Source organism: Corvus moneduloides, chromosome 3 (assembly GCF_009650955.1).
Source record: "Corvus moneduloides isolate bCorMon1 chromosome 3, bCorMon1.pri, whole genome shotgun sequence".
NCBI lineage: Eukaryota > Metazoa > Chordata > Aves > Passeriformes > Corvidae > Corvus > Corvus moneduloides.
This window is the reverse complement of record NC_045478.1, coordinates 11,546,407-11,566,692: the sequence shown is the minus strand read 5'-3', so window position 1 is coordinate 11,566,692 and position 20,286 is coordinate 11,546,407. Positions and strand designations below refer to the sequence as shown.

At 36.4% G+C, this 20,286-nt stretch overlaps 1 protein-coding gene across 1 annotated transcript; it reads right to left on the bottom strand.

The window, feature by feature from the left end:
- Positions 1–1,015: 1,015 nt before the first annotated feature.
- RAD51AP2 (RAD51 associated protein 2) lies at positions 1,016–10,728 on the bottom strand. The gene is given in 3 exon segments (XM_032104119.1): positions 1,016–1,757; positions 4,450–4,530; positions 6,077–10,728. Coding segments are annotated over 3 exon segments (4,317 nt in total). The 5' UTR covers positions 10,194–10,728; the 3' UTR covers positions 1,016–1,638.
- Between the last annotated feature and the right edge of the window lie 9,558 nt (positions 10,729–20,286).

The window sequence follows — 20,286 nt, the reverse complement described above, 5'->3', positions numbered from 1 at the left end:
GCCCTCCTAGGAGCTGCTTCTGAATTTCTGTTCTAGTTATCCATTTTCTTAGCCCTTTAAAATTTTTCCATAAATTAGGTGTACTGATAAAGGAAGGATAATGTCTTGTCCAGAACTATGTTTTCCATTAGTATGGACAGTTTTACACTTGTGTCATCAAATTTTTAGTGGGAAAGTTAGCAACTTTTATTGATTAAAATTATTTTTAAACCAGGTGCACAGAATTTACTATAACTTTCAGACAACCTATGGTCAACAGATCAGTTTAGAAACTCTTATTTTAGAAGCAGCTGTGCCTAGAAACAAATTTTCATCTGAAATTCTTACTCTTTCATGCAAAAGGAATTATGAACCCAATTATAACTCTTTTTTTAGATTTTATTGTTTCATTGATTTCTCTTGATACTGTGGACTGAATTTGCTTCTCTTATTTAGATCCTTATAACATAAACATACTGAGATGCTTGCTATTACATATGATATATTCTGAATGTCACTGATAAAGAACTGAAACAGTGCAATTACTTAGTCTTTGCACTGTTGCCATAGATTCTATGGAATAATTTGTCTGCAGATAAATTCCCCATCAGTTCAGCTTGCTCAGTTTCCTTGTGTCAGCTGCAATCATGTATTATTATTTGTATTGGGGTTTATCATTATTCCATCACTGTTCTGTAACACTTTTTATACTGGAATTCTCATATCCACTGCAGGGTGAAATATGCTCTTTCTAAAAAGCTCTGTGCAATCACAGAGGGCTTAAAGCTTTCTTCTGTATACCTGTTATTAGATTACTCTTGTTCTGACACTTCAGGATTTTTTTTCAGACTTCACTCTGGTTTGTATCTTGCTGTGCTTTTATTCGGTTGAAACTGTCTCTATTCTTTACAACAAAAATATCAGTATAATAACAACTAAGAGATGTTCCTAACCAAGATCTGTATGCTCCAGAGCAGCCCAAGTGTCCCCATTTCTTGAGATACATAATCTCCAGAATTTATGTACTGTTATTTTGCATCCACTTATATACAATGGAATCACTACCCTCAGAATGAGACAATCTGTCTGTAGCCTTTATAGCTTTATTCCTTTCCAACTCTTTGTCTAATGGGACAAGTACATGGAACTGAAAGTACCTCAGAGGAAACAACCTCTGAAGCCGAAAACATAATCTTCTTTTAGCAATCTAAACTTAGCTTCCTGAAATTCTCTTGTACATCACTCTAAACGTTTGTAACAAATCTCTTTAAAAATACTTACTGAGTTTTTAAAACTACACAAACACACAGAGGATTCTAAGGATGTGTGGATGTGACAGAAAATTTCAACTGTATATTTTAATAGATGAAAAATACATGAGAGATTTTATTAATATTACATAAACTTTAGAAGGAATTCACCCTTCCATTAAAACTTCTACTAGTAAACATTGATTATAAATCCCTTTGCTATCAAGTATTCGCAGGAGTATTCCTAAATAAATCACTAGCAAATACTGCAATATTAATATCTAAAAACCCCTTAAACCACAGAGATCAAAGTACCAAAAAAAAAAAAAAAAAATTAACATTAAAACATTTCAACAGTTTTCAAGTAGAGTGATCCCAGATGTGAAGGCTAGTAAAAGAATCCAGTAAGTCATTTCAGATAAGGATGAAGCTTCTTTGGCCGAGCCTTTCTTGACAGCCCAATCCTGATGGGGCCCTTGCACGTTTTCAGAGGCTGTACTCTTATGACATCACGAGACAGAAAGTATCCTATATTTAAAAGAAAGAATAAAAAATGAAAGCAGACCCATAATTCTGTATCATATAGACAAGAATTACATCCTGACAAGATAAAAAAGTTAGACCAATATTCATTAAGCAATCCTTTACTACATCCTATCCCACCGCCATTTTGCTGCAGAGCATCTAATAGATTCTTCTGGGCTGAAAAGGAAATGCTCATGGCTCGGTCATATGCAGATTCCTTCTGATTCCTTCTGAATCCTCAACCCGAGACACTTTCCTAACAGACTGGCAAAGGCATACAAATTAATATTTCAGGACGGAGGGGACTTGGTGAGGTAGATACACTTTAATACTTACAGTTAGTATGAGCAGTTTAGATGCAAAAATCAAAATTTTAGAGCCAGGCACCACTCTACTGGTGATAATAATCATGACGCCTTGCCCTGTGCCATTCATTTTACATAAAGCAGGATAAGAGGATGTCTATTTTCTGATTCACATTCTATTAGGTAAGGTATGCATCATGTAGTGATCTGAAGCATAATTCAGTTATCCTTTAGAAGCTGTTCTGTTTTGCATAAAATAATACTCACTGGGGCAGAATAGAAGACCATGACCTTGTTAACTAGAGATTAGGACAACGACTCATCTGGAAGAAGAGGGGGTCAAATTTCTCAAGATCTTTTCCAGTTCTATTTTGCATTATTCTATAAAATGATGATGCACTGAGCAATTAGCCAGGACATCAAATAGTGAGTGTATAAAAGTGTTATGTATTCAGCTGGTATCCTATGAAAGGGAGAGAAAAAAATTCTCTAAGACTTTTACAAGAATTTTAAACCATGGGATGAGAAAAAAATCCCAAAGTTCTGTTCTTAAGCCAATGATGAGACAGCTGTGCTGCTATGTCTTTTCTAAGACTCCTAAGAGCTAACTGGAAGAGGAATGGCATGCACTGAAAGTCAGTCAAGTGTTATGGGTTTATACATAGCTAGGAAAGCATGGTTGTTAGTCATGGTAAATTGTAAAGCTACTGGAGTATAAATTGTCTTGTCCCATCTAGGTACCTCCTTTCCAAAGCAGTCACAGATTCTGTGACAAGATGTGATGGCCCAGAATCCTACTGAAAAATAGAGAGAGACAGTCACATACCCGCAAAACATCTGACATTAACTCCTATCAGTACAGAAAGTATGGTATTTCCACTGACAAAACCTGGTTTCACAATAACCTCCAAGGCAACATTCAGTGTAAATGGAAGAGAACTGTCTCTGCCAATGTACCTCCTCAAGGAAACACGATACTCAACAGTTTCCTATTCGCTATCAACTGAGAAGGATGATGAGGGGAACATCCAATTTTTTCAGCTTCTTCTACTGTAAGAATATTAGGTTCCTGTTGATTCTGCCAATACTCTGGAAATGAGGTATAAAATGCCCTAGAAATATGCCATTGTCCTAACAACCTGCAAAATTCCTCAGCAATCGTGGGGGGAAAAAAGGAGTCTCACATTGCTAAGGTCTCTTCCCAAACATTTCTGGAAAAGCTCAGATGGGAATATAGAGAACACAGTGTAAGGAAGCAGTGTAAAGGAAATAGAGATAACAGCAATGGAGAAAACATCTGATTTCCTTTGCCCTTGGCCCTGCAGCCCAAAACAGCAAGGTAAAGAAGAAAGGGAAAATGATCCAGGTTCAGTCATAGGAGGAACAATGTTCTACTTAGCAAGCTTCAATTTCATCTGAATAAAATTTCCAAGAAGATGTTAATATTAACCACTGTGGTCTGTTATGCACAGTACAGCATTCTGGAATCTGAATTTCCCTAAGCAATAACATTGTCTACTATGTAAGTCAGAAACTAGAATCCACGTCACAAAAAAATATAAAACAGAGTAATGAAAAAGAGAAAAGAAGTAGAGCAGAATTTTCTGCAACACTTTTGCATTTGGTATATGAAATATTATGACAAGATGACTTAACTTCAGTAAATCGTAGGTGAAAAGAAAGCAGAGGTCATTTGTAACTGAGTATTTCAGTCTCATTATTTCCCAGAATGGCCTGAATGAAGGAAACAATTTTCTGAATTCTGAAACCAGAAAATTGTGTGACAGTTTTAAGAGATGCATTGGGGAATAAAAGTTGAAACATCAGTACATGATTTCACTAAGCAAAACAGAAGTTTATCAACAGACTTTTCATGACAAATTTTTATTATTTCATTTCAGAATAAACGAAATGCCTTGTTTTACTAAGCGTTTCCATATTTTGGAAAAAGTGCCAAAACGTGCTTTTTGAAATCCAATAGATCACTTCACAATATCCTTCTGAATTTCCTTCCACAATGTGTACAAAACTGCAAACCTTCAAAAAAAGTATAACGAATCATGTTCTCCCTGTAGTATAGCTTGGCTATATCACAATGATTGGAGGCGCAAAGATGTTTGTTCCAAATGGCTCCAAAAGAAGCAACAAAGGAAACTCCATGCTGTTAAAGTTCTTTTCTTCTCTCCAAAGAACAAAAATGCTCATCAGCATGACTTGTTCTGTGAACCAAGCTGAAGACAGGACACTTTTCTGGCAAGCTACAATTAAACCAAATGTGATTTCTATAGAGATAGAAATAAAAAAGGAAGAAAACAAATACAAATGTTTGAAAAATAAGTCTATTAGCACTGGGATTTGTGGTATAAATTGCAGAATAATATAAATATTACCTCCTTCTTTCTGTAAATTATAGCTTTGTTCCTTAAAAAGACTGCCTGGATCCCATGTGTATGGATTTCTATAGGCTGCACCTAAATAGTGTTAAAACAAAAACATAAATACAACATTTAAATTTTTTATTTGATTGCTATAAACAAATAACTAAGTTTGTTTCATCTAGTTATTAATTTGTCGTTCTTGTGATTAAAACACGTATGTGCACACTAAAGGTAATATTAACAAAGCTACAAAGTCTCATTCTCAGGGGCTTATCAAAAGCTATTTCTACATCTCATGAAGTTCTCCTTTGCATAGGTGCAATAATGCAGGCTTTAATCCTCTGGCGACATATCAGTTGCTCCACTAGGATCTTCTTATTCCAGACTTAGGCAGATAAGTGATCACTTGCTGAGCCATTTACCCAGTATCTGTTAGGTTTTCATCCTCTGCAAGGCATTCAGGTGTAACTTGCAGCATGTTATATTGTTAAAGCTCTACTGAACAGAATTCCTTCTGGCGTTTTTCTGTGACACTTTAATAATATCTTCCCAAGCACTACTTACCTTCATAACCCCTCTGAAATGTTCACTTTATAAATTTAGAGCCAAATCACTGAGAAATTTAGCTCTGATGACAATTTTGAGATGGCTGTATTTTCATCAGATAATTTACCAAATGTGACCAAAGCATATCCCTTACCAATTTTATTTGCAGCTGTGAGAACTCATTACTTCTGCAAATTGAATTTCAGGTCCAAAATCTGACAAATACACTGTTTGAAGGGTGTCTTAATAATTTACTTATCACATTTGAGCAATTAATAAAAGAAGGTACACCATTCAACTGGTTTTCTTCCCAGTGCCCTTCCTCTACTCATTAAATACCTCTTGATTATGCAGCAAATGGGGTAGGAGACAGAGTTTACAAATCAGATTTCCTCACATACTGTTTGAAGTGAGGATTGGGGTTCTCTAGGGAAAAATTTTAAAAGTGTTAAAACCAGCAGCATCTAAACTTTGAACAAACATAAATATAGTTATATAAGTTATATGGCTTATATAGTTATATTTAAGATCAGGTTGGACAGGGCTCTGAGCAACCTGATCTACTTGCAAATGACCCTGCTCACTGCAGGGGGTTGAATTTGATGACCTGTGAAGATCCCTTCCAACCCAAACTATTCCATGACTCTGAGCTCATTACATCAATTGAAAGGAAACAGTAGTCTCCTTTGGAAACACTGTATTGAGTTTTAATTCTGGCTTTTTCAATGCAATGCATTGGTTCTTCGTTATGTTTTTGACTCTTTTAGGGAATTTAGGGCTCATTATGATGAAATCAAAGACAACATTAATAATCTGTAACAGAATGTGCATTAATACATGTTTGAGCAATCCTGCAGCTGACCAGCTGAATTCTGAGCTACATCTGCTACAGCACAATGTGCAGGTGGCTGCAGTAGTGTGGGGGGGTTTTGCATCTGGCTGCTCACAGGCAAGTACATTTGTCCAACAAAATTTGAACTCCATGAAAACATGGGATTATTTGAGTTGAGAAATACAGCTTTAAATCAAATAAAATATTGCCTAAAATTTAAATTTTCTTAATTCATAAGACAAAGTAATTCCATGTGATTACCTTCTGCAGGTGAATGCAACAATTCTTCCCTTGACCATCCTGAAGTAGAATATTCCTTAGATTCTTTCTGGTCTTCATTTTCATTTAATATCTTTTCATTTAATGAACTTTCATTAATGTCACTTATGTGTTTTCCTTTTGTGGTACCACAGATTGGAGAAGAAATACATATCTTCCTTTGAGAACCCCCTGCCACATTTTCATCTATTCCCTCAGCGTTATTTAATTCCGAGTAAATGTTGGACAAGTTTGTTTCCAAACTAGATACGTTGTTTACATTTTCTTTGCTAATTTCATGAAACATATGTAGCTCTTCTAGTACTAAATCAAATTTTCTCTTCAGTTTGAATTCATCTGTGATTTTATCTTCTAAGGGTAAATACTTATCTTTTACATCTTCAAGGCATCCATTGTTCGTAGTGGATAAAGGCATTTTTAATTCCTCTTCTTCAGCAATGAATGTTTTAGCTTTATCTTCTGAATATGACATAATCAAGTAATTCATCACAGTCTCACATTGACTTTCATTAGTTACATGCATTTGTTCATAATTTCTCTCCTCCTGTTCTTTTACATATTCAAGATGTTTCAAAGTTCCTGGCTCTGAGCTGCCTGTCTTATTTGTCTGTTCATGTCGTCGCAAAGAAAACTGTGCTGTTTCTTTAGCCTGAAATTGCAAGTATGTATCTGTCATGGCAGGACTTCCCGTGGATGGATACTGTACCACGGCAGGAATTGTTTCACTTGCCTTTTGTTTGTCTGCACTTGAGGAACTCCTGCAGTGCCCATCTTCACTTATTTCTCTGTTGACAAAAGAGCTGCTGTCCAATGGCAAAGTGACAGACTGATAAATATTTGAGGAACTAGGAAATAAATTTTCAGAATTTAAATAAGTGTCTTGGTCTTCTACTTTTTTATTTGCTAAATGTGGGCTACAAGTATTTAAATCTTTGCAATTCTCATGTTTGTTTGTTTGTCTATCTAGCAACAGGAGAGAATTATATTTTTCTGTGGTTGCTTTTGGCTGCTCAGACAGGACTAAGACATTGTTTGATTTAATAGGCAAACACTGAATCTCTTTTGAACCAGTGACTGCACTTTCGTCACGAAACTTTTTTCTGATACAACTGTCTTGCTTTACAACTGGGATCTGGTCAAAGTCTTCAGGATCAGTAGCTAGGGGAATTTTTTCATATGTGTCAAAAATGGAAAAGGATCTTTTAGAAAGAAAATTACGATGATTTATTTGCCACTCTTTTGTATTAACACATTTTTCATCAGCATTTATATAACTAAAGCTACCCAAATATTTTTTCATGTTATATGTTACTTCATTAGTGACTTCATTTGTAGAAGTTATGCAAGTTCTATATCGAGTTGGTTTGTGTTTCTTATTTTCATATAAAAAAAAAGGGAAATCTTTATTTAATTCTATATGAAAAAAACTATTAAGACTTATGCTTGGCTTATTCTTCTCCTGCTTTACAGAAGTTACTGATATTTCCTGACTTGTACTTTCCTTATTCACCTTTTCAGATTCCAGTTGGGAATGAGCAGGAAAGTAACTCTGATATCTAAGATTGGCTCCTATCAGATACTGTACTTTTGTGACATTGTAGCAGTAGATCTTGTGTAGTGAAGAACAGTTAGAAAAGCCCTGCAGCAAGATCAGGCATTTAGCAGCTAAAATTTGCTTTTTCATACTGTTTTTGTGACTGATTGACCTCAAACCAGTGCTAAACCCTTCACTCATTCTGGGTAAGAGATGATGTTTCCTGACAAGTCTTCTCTTACATAATCTGCTTTTTTGGTTATGAAAGAGGGCACCTCTTTGTAGGAAAGTGTACTCTTCTTCACCTAAAGTTCTAGAAAAGCATCTTCTCTTGCATCCATTATGTAACTCAAAATCAATGCTTTCCACAAATTTAGAACTTAAAAAGCCTGGATAAGTTTCATTTTCATTAAGAAATCCTGTGGTTTGCCTCAAAGACTCATCCGTGCATGAGTTTAACTGATTTTGCTTTCTGCCACATAAATACCATTTCTCCTCTTGCACAGACTTTCCCTCAGTTGTGAGTAAAGTATTTGTGCTACTGAAAAAGGAAGCAAGAATTGTCTCTAGTACCTCTACCTTCATATGCTTTGAAGTAACAGCCAACAAACACATGAATATTTTATTGTCGTGGTTCCTATTTATAGTGCTCTTTACCAACTCTTGAGCATCACACTGCTCATTTAATATGTCACGGCAATGAGACCAAGGTGTAACACTGTCCTCCTGATATGTGGGCATATCTTCATGGAAAGACTCAGTCCACATCCTGACCCATCCAAACAACATATTTTGAAATGAAAACTTCAATTCGAACATTTTCTTCCCCCTAAATATATTGCAACTCTCTCTCTTATCTGGAAAATCCTGCACAACCTTGCAAGGACAATTACTTTCAAATGCAATATTTTTTGTTACATAACTTCGGAAATCAAGTATTTCCTTTGTGGAGAGTTTTGATTCTGCCTCATACAAACTAATATCTCTGTTGGAATCATGCACACCACAGTGTAGGTTTAACTTATTTTTCTCTAATGCTTCTGTTGTTACTGGAATACTCATCTGTACATTAAATGTTTCCGCATTCTCATTAGTGCTCTTCCTCCCCCTTCTCTGCAAAAGATCATTAGAGCTGACACATTTCTCATTCTGAGCATTTTTAGCACTAATGTAAATGTAAATCTTTGACTTCTGGTCATCATCACCCTCTGAATTCTCCAGCATTTTATCTTTGAAGTCATTTTCAGCAAATATTTTATTACATTCAATGTCAGTGCTGTTGCATCTGAAATAAGTTCCAGATATTTCTCCTTTTGCAAAAGCACTGTGCTCCTGTTTCTTATTTGCTGGGCTATTCTTTTCTTTAAATTCAGAACCAACAGTTGAAGCTCTTACACTTCTTTTATCATTTTTCCTTTTTTGTTTCCCTATCTCAGACATTTTTTGCACACCATGTGTCTGTTTAGATTGCATTAAAGATGGTGTGCTTTCAAAATTCTTCCAATCTGTCTCCCTAAAGTTAGTTGATGATTGTTTACTATTTATTTTATTTGAAATCCTAGGAAATTGAAAATTGGGGATTTCCAGTGGTTGTATACTTTTAAAAGGTTTCAATGCTGGAATAATATACAATGAATTATTTTTTTCTTTATTGTCTCTTTCTGCCGTAGTTTCCTTGTCGCTACTGGAATAATTTTTATCCTCTGCAGAACATACATTTTCCAGAAAATTATTTTTTTTATTTTCTATGCATGGAAACACAGAATTGGTACCACTCAAAAATGGAATTTGAAAAAGCTGGTATTGTTGCCACCTTTTCTTGGAGACTGACTTTTGACTTAACAATTCAGTCTGAAACAAGTGTCTGTTTAAGGATGTACCTGAAGAATTTTGTTTGAGTTCATTATCCCCATTTCTTTTATTATTTTGTTCTGTACTGTTGTTCTGCTGCTCTTGGGGTCGGTTTAGTCCCTGTAGATTTTGACATGTGTCAGCAGCACTCATCACACTGAGCAGCTCTGTTTCAAGGGGCTGTCCACTTACATTCAGAGAAATGCCATCTTCTATAGGACTTTGGTGTTCATTTTCAGGATTCCATTTTTTGGTGGACGGTTCATTTTCTGATACTCTACATGCCAAGCCTTCCTTACTACAAGATTTAGAACAGAAAAACTTTCTCATACAAGTTTTTCTTGCTGTATCACAACTCTGCTTTTCTAATGCCCGGTTGTTTTGTCTTTCTGATAAATAGAGGAGTTCATGTGGTGATGTTTGGTAAATGCTTCCACAGTGTATGCTTTGTTCTAGCTTTTGTTGCTCCTCTTTCTCTCTGCTTTTGTGATCACTTTCTGCTTTAACTCGCTTTGCATACAGGTAATACTCAGTTTCATCTGGTGATGAGGATAAAAATCTTTCGGAATACGTACTTTTCATGGTCACAAAAAATAAGTACTATATTTGCTGAGACAGTCCTGAAAGTTAAAGAAATATTAAAGTTTTAAGCATAAATGATCTCTTAATGATTTCCAAACTGTGTAAGGAAAAGAAAATCAGTAATTCTATCATCTATACATTACCACATTGATATTTGATCTGTATACATTACAGACCTGAGATAAAGGCAGGATCACTAAACAACGTTTAAAGCCAAGATCAAGAACTTAAGATAGAAGTGGTTTACCAAAGTTGTAGATATTTGCAAACATAGAATGGACGATATTTTTGATGTGTTAAAAAGTTAAGTAAATAATTACATTTTTAAATGCATTTGTTACAGAGTATTTTTGCCAAAACCCCCCGAATACTGAGAACAAATGTCAAGAAAGTAATGCCCACTGGTGAACTCCTATAAATCTGAGAACGAATCCTTTAAATTGTTAAAATTTTAATTGTTAGAAGGAATTGCCAGTCTTGTCTTCACTCTCTGATAAGTTGTAAAGTGCAACTGTAGGAAAGTTTATCGAAAGCCCTCAGGTGTGCCAAAACATTGTATCAGGTTTTATCCTCGTATACAAAGAGGCAGTGGTGTTGCAGGCACGAATCTAGGCTGTTACATGTCCTGGTGCTGGTGATGTTTAACGCATGTTTCTTCAAGCTAAGTGCACTCATCAGCTTCATTTTAAAAGTGATCTACCTCGTGTGAATAACATAATTTGAATAAAATTAAATTCTATATAGTGTTTGAGAGGATTTATCACACTTGTAGCAGCCCGGCTCACCAGTGTCTCTAAATAACCCAGTCGCAGCGCAGAGCTGATATCTGACAGCCGACAGGAACATGTTCAAAACCTTTCATTAAGTACATAATTAAGACAATTAATTTTCTTAACCAGGATAATTAATTTTCTTAACCGTGATTCAGCAATCAAGTACTGTTCCTAACTTAACAGGTTTACTTTTTTAATGGCAGAGGAAAATCCACTTTGGCAATGAACACTCCTGTGATTGCGGGAAATACCTGTAAAATTAATCCTCGCGTTCGGGGCTTTTCCGCCTCTCTCAAGGCTTCTCTGACCCTGCCTGAGGTGTTCCCCCCTCGCTGCAGGTGACAGGACTCCCCTGTCCTGTCGCCGAGGTGATTTCTCTCTTGGCAGACACCCACTCTCCTCCCTCTTCTGGGAATTACATGTGAGGGCAGCAGCCTCTCCCTCTCGGTTTGTGCAACCTCTTGTAAGTTTTCCTTTCAAGCCTTCCACAGTGATTGTTTATCCGAGAACCCCGATCCCGTACTGTGGCACTTCCTGGCGGAGTATCCCTCAGGGGCGAGGGGCTCCCCCGCAGCCAAGCTGCCTCCCCCCGCCTCCTCCGCCCTCTCCGGGGGTTGTCTTCTCCCGGGGGTCGGAGTGCCCAGCGTTCCCCTGCCTTCAGAGCACGGGGCGCTGGACTGACCCAGCTGGAAGCCGGGAGGCGCGGGGCAGGATCCTCCCGCCGCCCTCAGGGGGCTCCCGCCGCTGCCGCCGCCCCAGGGCGGGAACAGCCTCGGAGGCGGGAAAATCCCGCCCGTCGTGAGGGGCGGCCCTGTCCCTCTGTCCCTGCGCCCGGGGAAGAGGCCGGCAGCTTCTCCTCGCCCCCGGGCAGCGAGCGGCCAGCTGGGATTCGTGTGCCAAAGGCCGCGAGTCGAGGCGCCTGGCTGCCAAGAGGCTGTGGTTTGGTTGGAAAATCTTTTATTTGTTACCTAAGCAAGGCGTGCCACAGAGAGGAGCGGAGCATCCCGCCGCCGATTATTTCCACAAGCGAGATGTGTTTTTCCAAACTCCCTAATTCCAAAAGTATGAGATCTTGCGTGAGTAAAAGGTTATGCCTGCGTTCCTTTCCAGGGCAGCCATTGCTTCCCTGACCTTCCTTTTCACCGCAGCAAACGCTGATCCAGCCAAGGACTTTATTCCCAAAATAAACAGTATCCATATAGCTCCGGGCCTTTGAAACAGACATTTCCTCTCCAAACACTGGAATGCCCAAAACGTTATTTTTCAAAGTTTGTGCTAAACTAGCAGGTCACTGTAATACCATTACAGATGGGCAATAAAAATAGAAACATCCTGAGGGCCTGTTGCTGCAAATATATGGGGTTTTTTTAAGGTTTGTCATCCATACTACAGTGAACAAATCTACTGAAGCCCAACAGATCCATTGTTCCTGGAAGTGAATGTTACACACAGGAATTGTATAGAACTGAGCCTTAAAATAGCTTTCTCTTCAATATTGCTGCTTTTATAAGCAAAGATAGCCAAATAGCTGCTTCTAATACTTAAAAATATTACTAATTAATCAATCTTTAGTTAACAAGATATAGTTCCTACTAAATCAAGATTACATACAAATCTTAAAATACTCAAAATCCCATATGGAATGAAGGTCATCATACAAACCAGAAATAGGATTTTAGGGTACGTAAGAGAAATTCACCCTGCCACTTATGTTTTCTACTCCTCAGCACTGGATTAGCATCTAGGAACTATTCCTGACGCAAAGTATTGTATTTCTCTGAACAGAAATCCTTTAGGTTTCACCACTGTTTCTAACATATTCTGAACTATTTCCCCCTCTCCCATCTGCCTACAGTCCCTTAGTACATTTGGTGGGTTGCAAGTTAACAGCAGCCAGTCTAAAATTACTCAAGTGTTTGACCAGTTAAACCAACCAGAATCACATGAAAATAAAGAAAACTGCCTTTTCTTGCATCTACACAGCTATTAATCAAGATTGTTTATTAAACCCAATCCAGCTGTTCCACATCCATGGCTTACTTTGTAGTATATAACTTAGACATCCAGCATAAACTGACAGACTTCCACTGGAGCATATCCTACATGCTCTGCACTTTCCAATTTGCAACTCATGAAGATTTATTTGTAACACTTGTTTACTGATAATACAAATTGGATGCAGCATATTTTTGGTAATGGAGTAGAAAAAAGGACATAATTGCTTTCCCCACTACTTGGTTCGATAATATATTAATAGGATGTAAACACCATGTTTTCATTGTAGAATTTTGCTATTTTCCAACTGTTAGTTTCTTTCAACTCTTATACTGCGTTTGCAAGTTGATGAAATGGGTTGTAGAGCAGTCTCTTGACAAAGTCATCAAAGAAGTTTTGGATACTGATGCAGCAACCAATTCTCAGAACTATTCCTCCTCTTCAACCCATAATTTAAAACTCTTACAAAAGGTTTTGCAGCTCTCATTATTTTTTTTATTCTTTTTTCTTTTTATTGAAAACTAGAAGAGAAAAAACATTGCAAAATAGTTAAAAAGAAAGGTCAGGAATAAATTTTGTTAAATTAATTTAAATATCCACAAAGACAGCACCAAAATGAATTATGGTATTCAATGTGACCCATAAGACACTAAAATCTGACAATCTTGATTTGTCAAGTGAAACAGTGCAATTTGGCTCAAGTCCTTTGTCTCAGTTTAGCTGTGCTGGCTTAATGACTGCAGCCTTGTGCTTAGAATTCCTTGTGAGTAAACTGCCTTTTCAGAACCTGAAATTTCAAGGCTGAAGGACTGTTGTAATCCATCATGTTTGTATCCTGCACTGTAATGCTAATATTTCCACCCTGAAAGTAGCTCACCTCATAACACTGATTCGTCAAAGGTCATAATTAATATTCTAAAGAGAATTTACTGTTTGACTAGGAAAAGTTTCAATTTGATACTAGTCTTATGAACAGGATATTGGTCATTAACCATATGAAGTTGCATTTCACAAATTACCTTTTTGGTCGTCTTACTGATATGTCACATAACCACCACTATTATTAAGTAATTATTAAAAGTATTCATTAAAAAGTTGGGGTGTGAAAATACTTTCAATCCTTTCTGTCACAACTGCTCTGTCTGCAGCCTTAATGCACATATTTCCTATGTATCCGTGTAATTTTGAAATAGCTTAAATAAAAGCTTCAGTCCTTCCTTTTGTCCCAGAGTATTCCACATTGTCCCCAACAACTAATAGTGACAAACTTATTTATTGCTAATAAGCTTTTTATTTGGTATAGTAAAGGTAAAACCTCAACTTTACCCAATGTACTTTAAATCATAAGGGAGCTAATTTTTTTCTGTATGAATTGCATGTATTAATTGCATATTCCCAACAGAGTACCCATACTGATTAAGAAAGAAAAAACATCACGCAGAAGGTACTCAGTGTTATGATCAGCTTCTATGTGTATGCAAGAAACAGTCCTGGAGTGAGTCAGTGATAAGTTAATCTTTCCAAGCTGGGCCTGGAATAAAACTGCCCTGAGAATCACAGACTCTCTGAAAAGTTATTTAGTACAAGATTACTAAGAGCTCAGTAGCATTTCTCGAGATGCTATTATTTTAATATTTCGTCCCCTTTTCGTTTTTGCTCCTGCCTTTATAAACTCTTTTATGACCAACACAAAGTAGCTCTCATGAAAGAAGGAAGCTGCTCCATAAATCTTTTTTTTTCTTGTAGCCCCATACAGAGCTAAATTGAAAGAAAAATACTGTTGTAAAACAAAGAGGTTTTAAAATTATGTAAAATATGATTTAAAAGGTGAAGATAGGACGAGATTTTCCCCCATGCAGCATTTTACATTATTCCATTTGAATTTTAACTTCCAATTTATTGTCCTATCTCACAAGATCTTCCTACAGTTTTTCTGTTGTTGTTTTTCTTCCTGTAGTTCTCATTTTTACTCCTCTCAGTAAGTCCGTATCATCAGCAAACTTTGTGGTCTTGCTATGAATTCCCCTATCCAAATAATTTTTGGATGCGTTGAATTCCCTTCTGGACTAGAACTGGGACATACAAATAAAATTACTCTTCCAGAAGCTTGACACAACCAAAGTACAGTACTTTTTCTATATAATTGAATTATGGAACAAAGGGTATGAAGAGATTCAGAAGGCGCTGTGTCTAAAGCTGAGAGTAACAGGGAAGTACAAGACAAAGCCCCCTCTTCAACTTTCCAGAAAGGGGCCAGCACCTTCTTCTCCCTGCACTGGTCTTCACTGTTGCCTGACTACCACGATGACCAGCTCTGATTTCCACTGGGAACAGACTTTTGTGTTGCTTTCAAAGGGAGTTCTTTTACATCTTAATAGATATGAAAAGAACATGTTTAAAAGGTGTTTAGGAACTTAAGCCAGTTCTATTTAACTGTAGAGTGAATCATACCCCTCCATGACCCCTTTATTTTGTCCACTGCAGTGAAGTCACTGCTTGACTGCCTTGTCCTACTCATTTGACAGCTGACAAGTTGAATAAAAACTGCTGTTTATTGAACTTGATATTTTGGACACATTGTCTTTCACCTGATACACTGCTTGATCATACCACTCCATTGCTGTCACCATATCATTCTCTGTTATATTGAGTCCCTGTACATCTCAAAGTTGTTTTCATTTTCCAGCTGAAATACCTTGTTTGTAGTTTAGTTACAAAACAGAAGAAGCAAAAAAAGGCTATTTGTATACAGAGCACTAAACAGAGAGATACAAATGTTCTGCATCAAATTTTATCTGTTACTATCCATCTTCTTCATAAAGGGCAGTGAAAATAGTTCTGCCTGCCAGACAGTTCAAAACCTCTTTGTTGAAAATCTGCAGTGCTGCTGAATTCAGGTCACACACATCTAAAGGCACTGAGATGTAGTGTTCTTTTTTTCATGCTAGCAGGGCAATTAACTCAGTCCATATGATTCCTAATCCTATTTTACTTTTGCTCTAGATACTGCATAGAACATACAGGCTTTGGAAAGGACCTCTGGAGATCATCTGGACCCCTCTGCTCAGAGCAGAGCCAGGTTTCAAGTTGCATCTTACTTCAGTCCTTCATCAGGCTGCTCGAGCCTTTTCTAGTCAAGATCTGAATATTTCTAGGGTTAGAGATTCCTCAGTGCCTCTGGAGTGCTTGCTAGAAAAAGCTGGTTATACTGATAAATTTTAAGTAATCTGTCTTCCCTTTTCTACTGTTGCTGTCTTCTTTTACTCTATGCTGATCACATATAGACTAACTAAACGATGTGTAATACGAGTGACACACATAGTTCTTCACTCAGGCTTATAGAATTACATATTTCTGATAAAAAAGTTTCAGAATAACAGATTGCATTTTAAAAATAGCTCCTTTTCTTTAAACATGTCATGAAGATGTAAAATATCTGGACTTCTTATTTTTCTCTTCAATACTCTTTACAGCTAAGAAGTTATGTTTCAGAATGAAATAGTAAAGCTCAGTGTTAGCCATATCTGCTTATCAGTAGTTTTTCATCCCCTTGGAAATAAGCCTGGTTAACAACAAACACAGTGCCGCTTCCACCATTGCTAACCCGGGTGTACTGTAGAAGTTGTAGGGCTTAGCTGCTCAAGCAACTTCTCAGACAAGTGGAAGCATTTAAGAGGCGATACAGTAATGCAGAAACTCTCAGGAAGTACAGTTTATGTTGAGAGGTCTGCAGTGTAAAAGCTAAGTATGAGCTGTACCCACAAAACGTTCCTCCAAGGCATATAATCACAGTGCAAAATATCCATGGGACAGCGGAGTAGTTTCACAAAGTACTCTTCCTCACATCCATCGACCTCAGTTTCTGTATAAGAAAAGGACAATGAACATAGATACTCTACTGCCTTAAGGCAGTAAAAGCATTGCAGGTTAATGACTTGGGTCCCCGAACTCTCACAAAAAGGTATTTGGCAAAAGTGTATTATGTATCATTTCATGCTAGTTTGGGGCTGTATCAAAAGCAGGAAAATAATAAACTCTTCTAGTTCTCTTATCAGGGGAATTCTGAAGTCTTGTTCAGCCACTTCCCATCTAGCTTCTTAAAATTATCCAGATTATAATACCTGCTTTGTTGGCAAGAACAGATGAAAATTAAGTGTGCAAGATGAAAGTGCCTTTTGAAGGAGAATATAAAAAAATGAAGTGCACTTTTGAGGTGTGTGTATTTAGTTTACCTTTGAGCATCAAACTTCATATGAAAACAAACTGATGAGCTTGACAAAGCCTTTATCTGTTCTCTCACTGGCGTTACAAACTCAATGCCCATTATACAGGTTGAATATCAACCCTTCTTTAAATCTTTTAAAGATTTTTGAATGAGTTCTTCCTGGCCTTTTTGATCACTCCTGTTTGAAATTTCCTCAAAAATTTCTCTCTTCAGTGACAAAAAGAAGATATGTCGATCTTTCAGCAGACAGAACAGCACAATGGTACATTTTGTTCTCATGATAGAAAGTTTTGACTTTCAAAACAATTGGCTGGAATTTGAAGAGCATGCTACTCCCTGGAAATGTTTCAGTGGGAGCTTCCATTACATATTAGCATCCCACAAGTTCTTCAAAATTAAAATCTCTTATTTGGACTACAGAAACTGTTTCCTGTAATGGGATTACAATTGAAGAAATTGTATTTCTTACCAAAATCTCTACTCCCATTTATTCACATCCATAGTCCATGGCTAAAGCTCTCCTCCAGACACATGTTCCTTTGTTCCTATATATTAGCAATGACAAATATGTTCTGAATTCTTTAATTTGGTGCTTACACTGTAAGGGAACAGGCACACTTTAACTGATAGATGCATTATTTTTCTTTTTTATTTTCCCACAGCTTCCTGATATAATACAGAGTATTAGTTGTGGGCATAAAATGTGAGCATAAAACACATTCAGTAAAGTACATCTTTTAATGAATTTAATATGGAACCATTGGAAATATATTATGGCCTGCTGGAATAAATTATCTACTGCATTTAAAATTATGACTAAAAGATGAATGATGCAAATGAAATTGACAAAGTTGAAACTCCCTTAACTTCCATAAGCAGGAATACTGTTGATAGTATTTGAGGAAACTGTAGGTTATAATGATGAAATACTCTAAATGGCTCAAAATCAAAATCCAAATATTTTTCCCTGTGAAAGCACAATTCAAAAATAATCTGTCAATAATAAAATTTTGACCCCTTGTGCAGGATTAGTAAGGTGAAACCAAATGACTTGAAACATTTTTTCCAGATCAATTTTAGACATAGTGAATGGCACTTTTCTCTTAGCATCTTTTAAAGTTATCTTGATATGAATAAGATTGTCTGATTATAATAACATATATAAAAATATTTTAGATCAAAATGCATATTTTAATTTGTTAGTATGCAAGACTGAAAAGTCTAGGTGTCTTTGGGTGACACCAGAACACTAGGAAAAATTAATAACATGGTACATTAAAGAATGGGAATGATGATAAAGATTGCTATGTGACCATTAATATGAGAAATCGTTTACCTGTTGAAAACAAATACAAAATAAATAAAAATAAATAAAATCTATTTTCATTTTTAGGAAGTGAATAGTGTAAAATACCGGTGATACAACATAAAAAAAATCCATGATTCTTTGGTTTTATTTCTTTAAAGCAATCTTTTCAACAACCAGACAATAGGTTGTTATAAAAAAAAAATCACTGCCTCTTTCTCATTATCTTGAAAAAATAGAAGCCCTTTGTTCTTGTGTTTTCATGTAGAAGATGCTTTCCTATATATATACCATGAAATCACAGCGCAGCTACAGTGTTAATTTATACACATCTCTTTATTTACAAAGATCTTCTCCACAAACACAGAAAAACACTGGAAGACAGAAAAAGTTGCTGAACTAGACAAAGACAGGGATAAAATGTCCAGTCATCACCACTCAGTTCTGCTCATCTGTTGAGCAGGCTGGTTAGGAGTATAGTTTCCAATGGGAGTATACTTTCCTGTGATCCCAGGCATTCCTGGCACTGCTGTAAATTGCCAGAGCATTGTGTCTCTCTTCAGCAAGTCCCAGGAATCAGGTGGCACGTACAGGTAGGTAGGCTGCTCCTCTCCACTCTTTCACAGCATGCAGTGATTTGATATAGCTGAAGGTCAACACTATAAATGAGACATCCTAGCAACCGGTAAATGGCTTCCACACTGACTGCCTGCTAAAACAACTGCTACACTGCTTTGATTTAATAAGCAGTTCACTTTTAAATTCAGCAATTATTCTTTCTAATCTATTTTAATCTATTCAGGTGCAGCTAGTTTGAAAGAGACAAAATTTCATTAATACTCATGGTATGAATAGAGATCTGTTAATTATGTAAAATAGAATCTCCCTTTTAAATGTTTTTCATGGTCTCAGGAAAAAAAAATGGGTGGAGGAAACACAGGAAGAATTTAATGTTCTTTTTTCAAGTATATGAATCAGAAATGTATTTGTTGAATAAAAGCGTTAGGGGGATAAAATGCTTTAAGAACATGGAACTTTTTCTCGGGGTTCATACTGAACAACTGCAAAATGAAATAGCTTCTGGCTCCTGCTTGGCTCAGTCTTAAACATGGTCAACTATTAACATCAGAAAGACTGTAGGCATTTTTTCTAAAGTATCTTGTAAACTGATCATCACTGGTCTCACATAAAAGATTGACCAATTACATATCTGCTGGCTTTATACCTGTATGAAATTATCATATCTATTTTTGTATATCACAGTCATGTACATTTATACAATTTTATATGAGGCATTCTTATGTGTAAACACAGGTATACATTAAAAATGACACTTCAGTAAGTCTTTAAAAAACCTCCATTTCAACCGTGGATAGAAATTAAGAAGACTCAACATGAGGAAAGAAAGCTGATTAAATATCTATGAAATAGCTCAAATGTCCTTTAAAGCATCTGTGAAACAGCTCAGATATTTTGTTAAACATCAACAAATTGGTAAAAGAGACCAATCCACAGGAAAGCTAATTCCTAGGAAGGCCTATTCCAAATACTCAGCTGCCTAAGAACAACTAAGAGGCAGGTAAGTAGTCAATTAAAAAATTTCTAAACAAATTTTGTAAAGAAGACAAATCATTTAACACATTAAATTTGGCAGTAAATAATGTAGCTTTAATGTGTATGTGTGTGTGTGTGTGTAGTTGCATATACACACAAAAATTATGTATATACATTAACCCACATTTAAACAGCTTGGCATATTTTGTGATTCCACGATTCTCTGAACTCATGAGACAAATTTCTCAAGAGAAGCAACAGAATCTCAGTTACAGTACTGCTCATATTAAATCAAATGGGACAAAACACTTCCTAGGACTTTCATTAGTTTGAAATGGCATCAGAGTTAAGGATCATGAATGCATTTGCTTT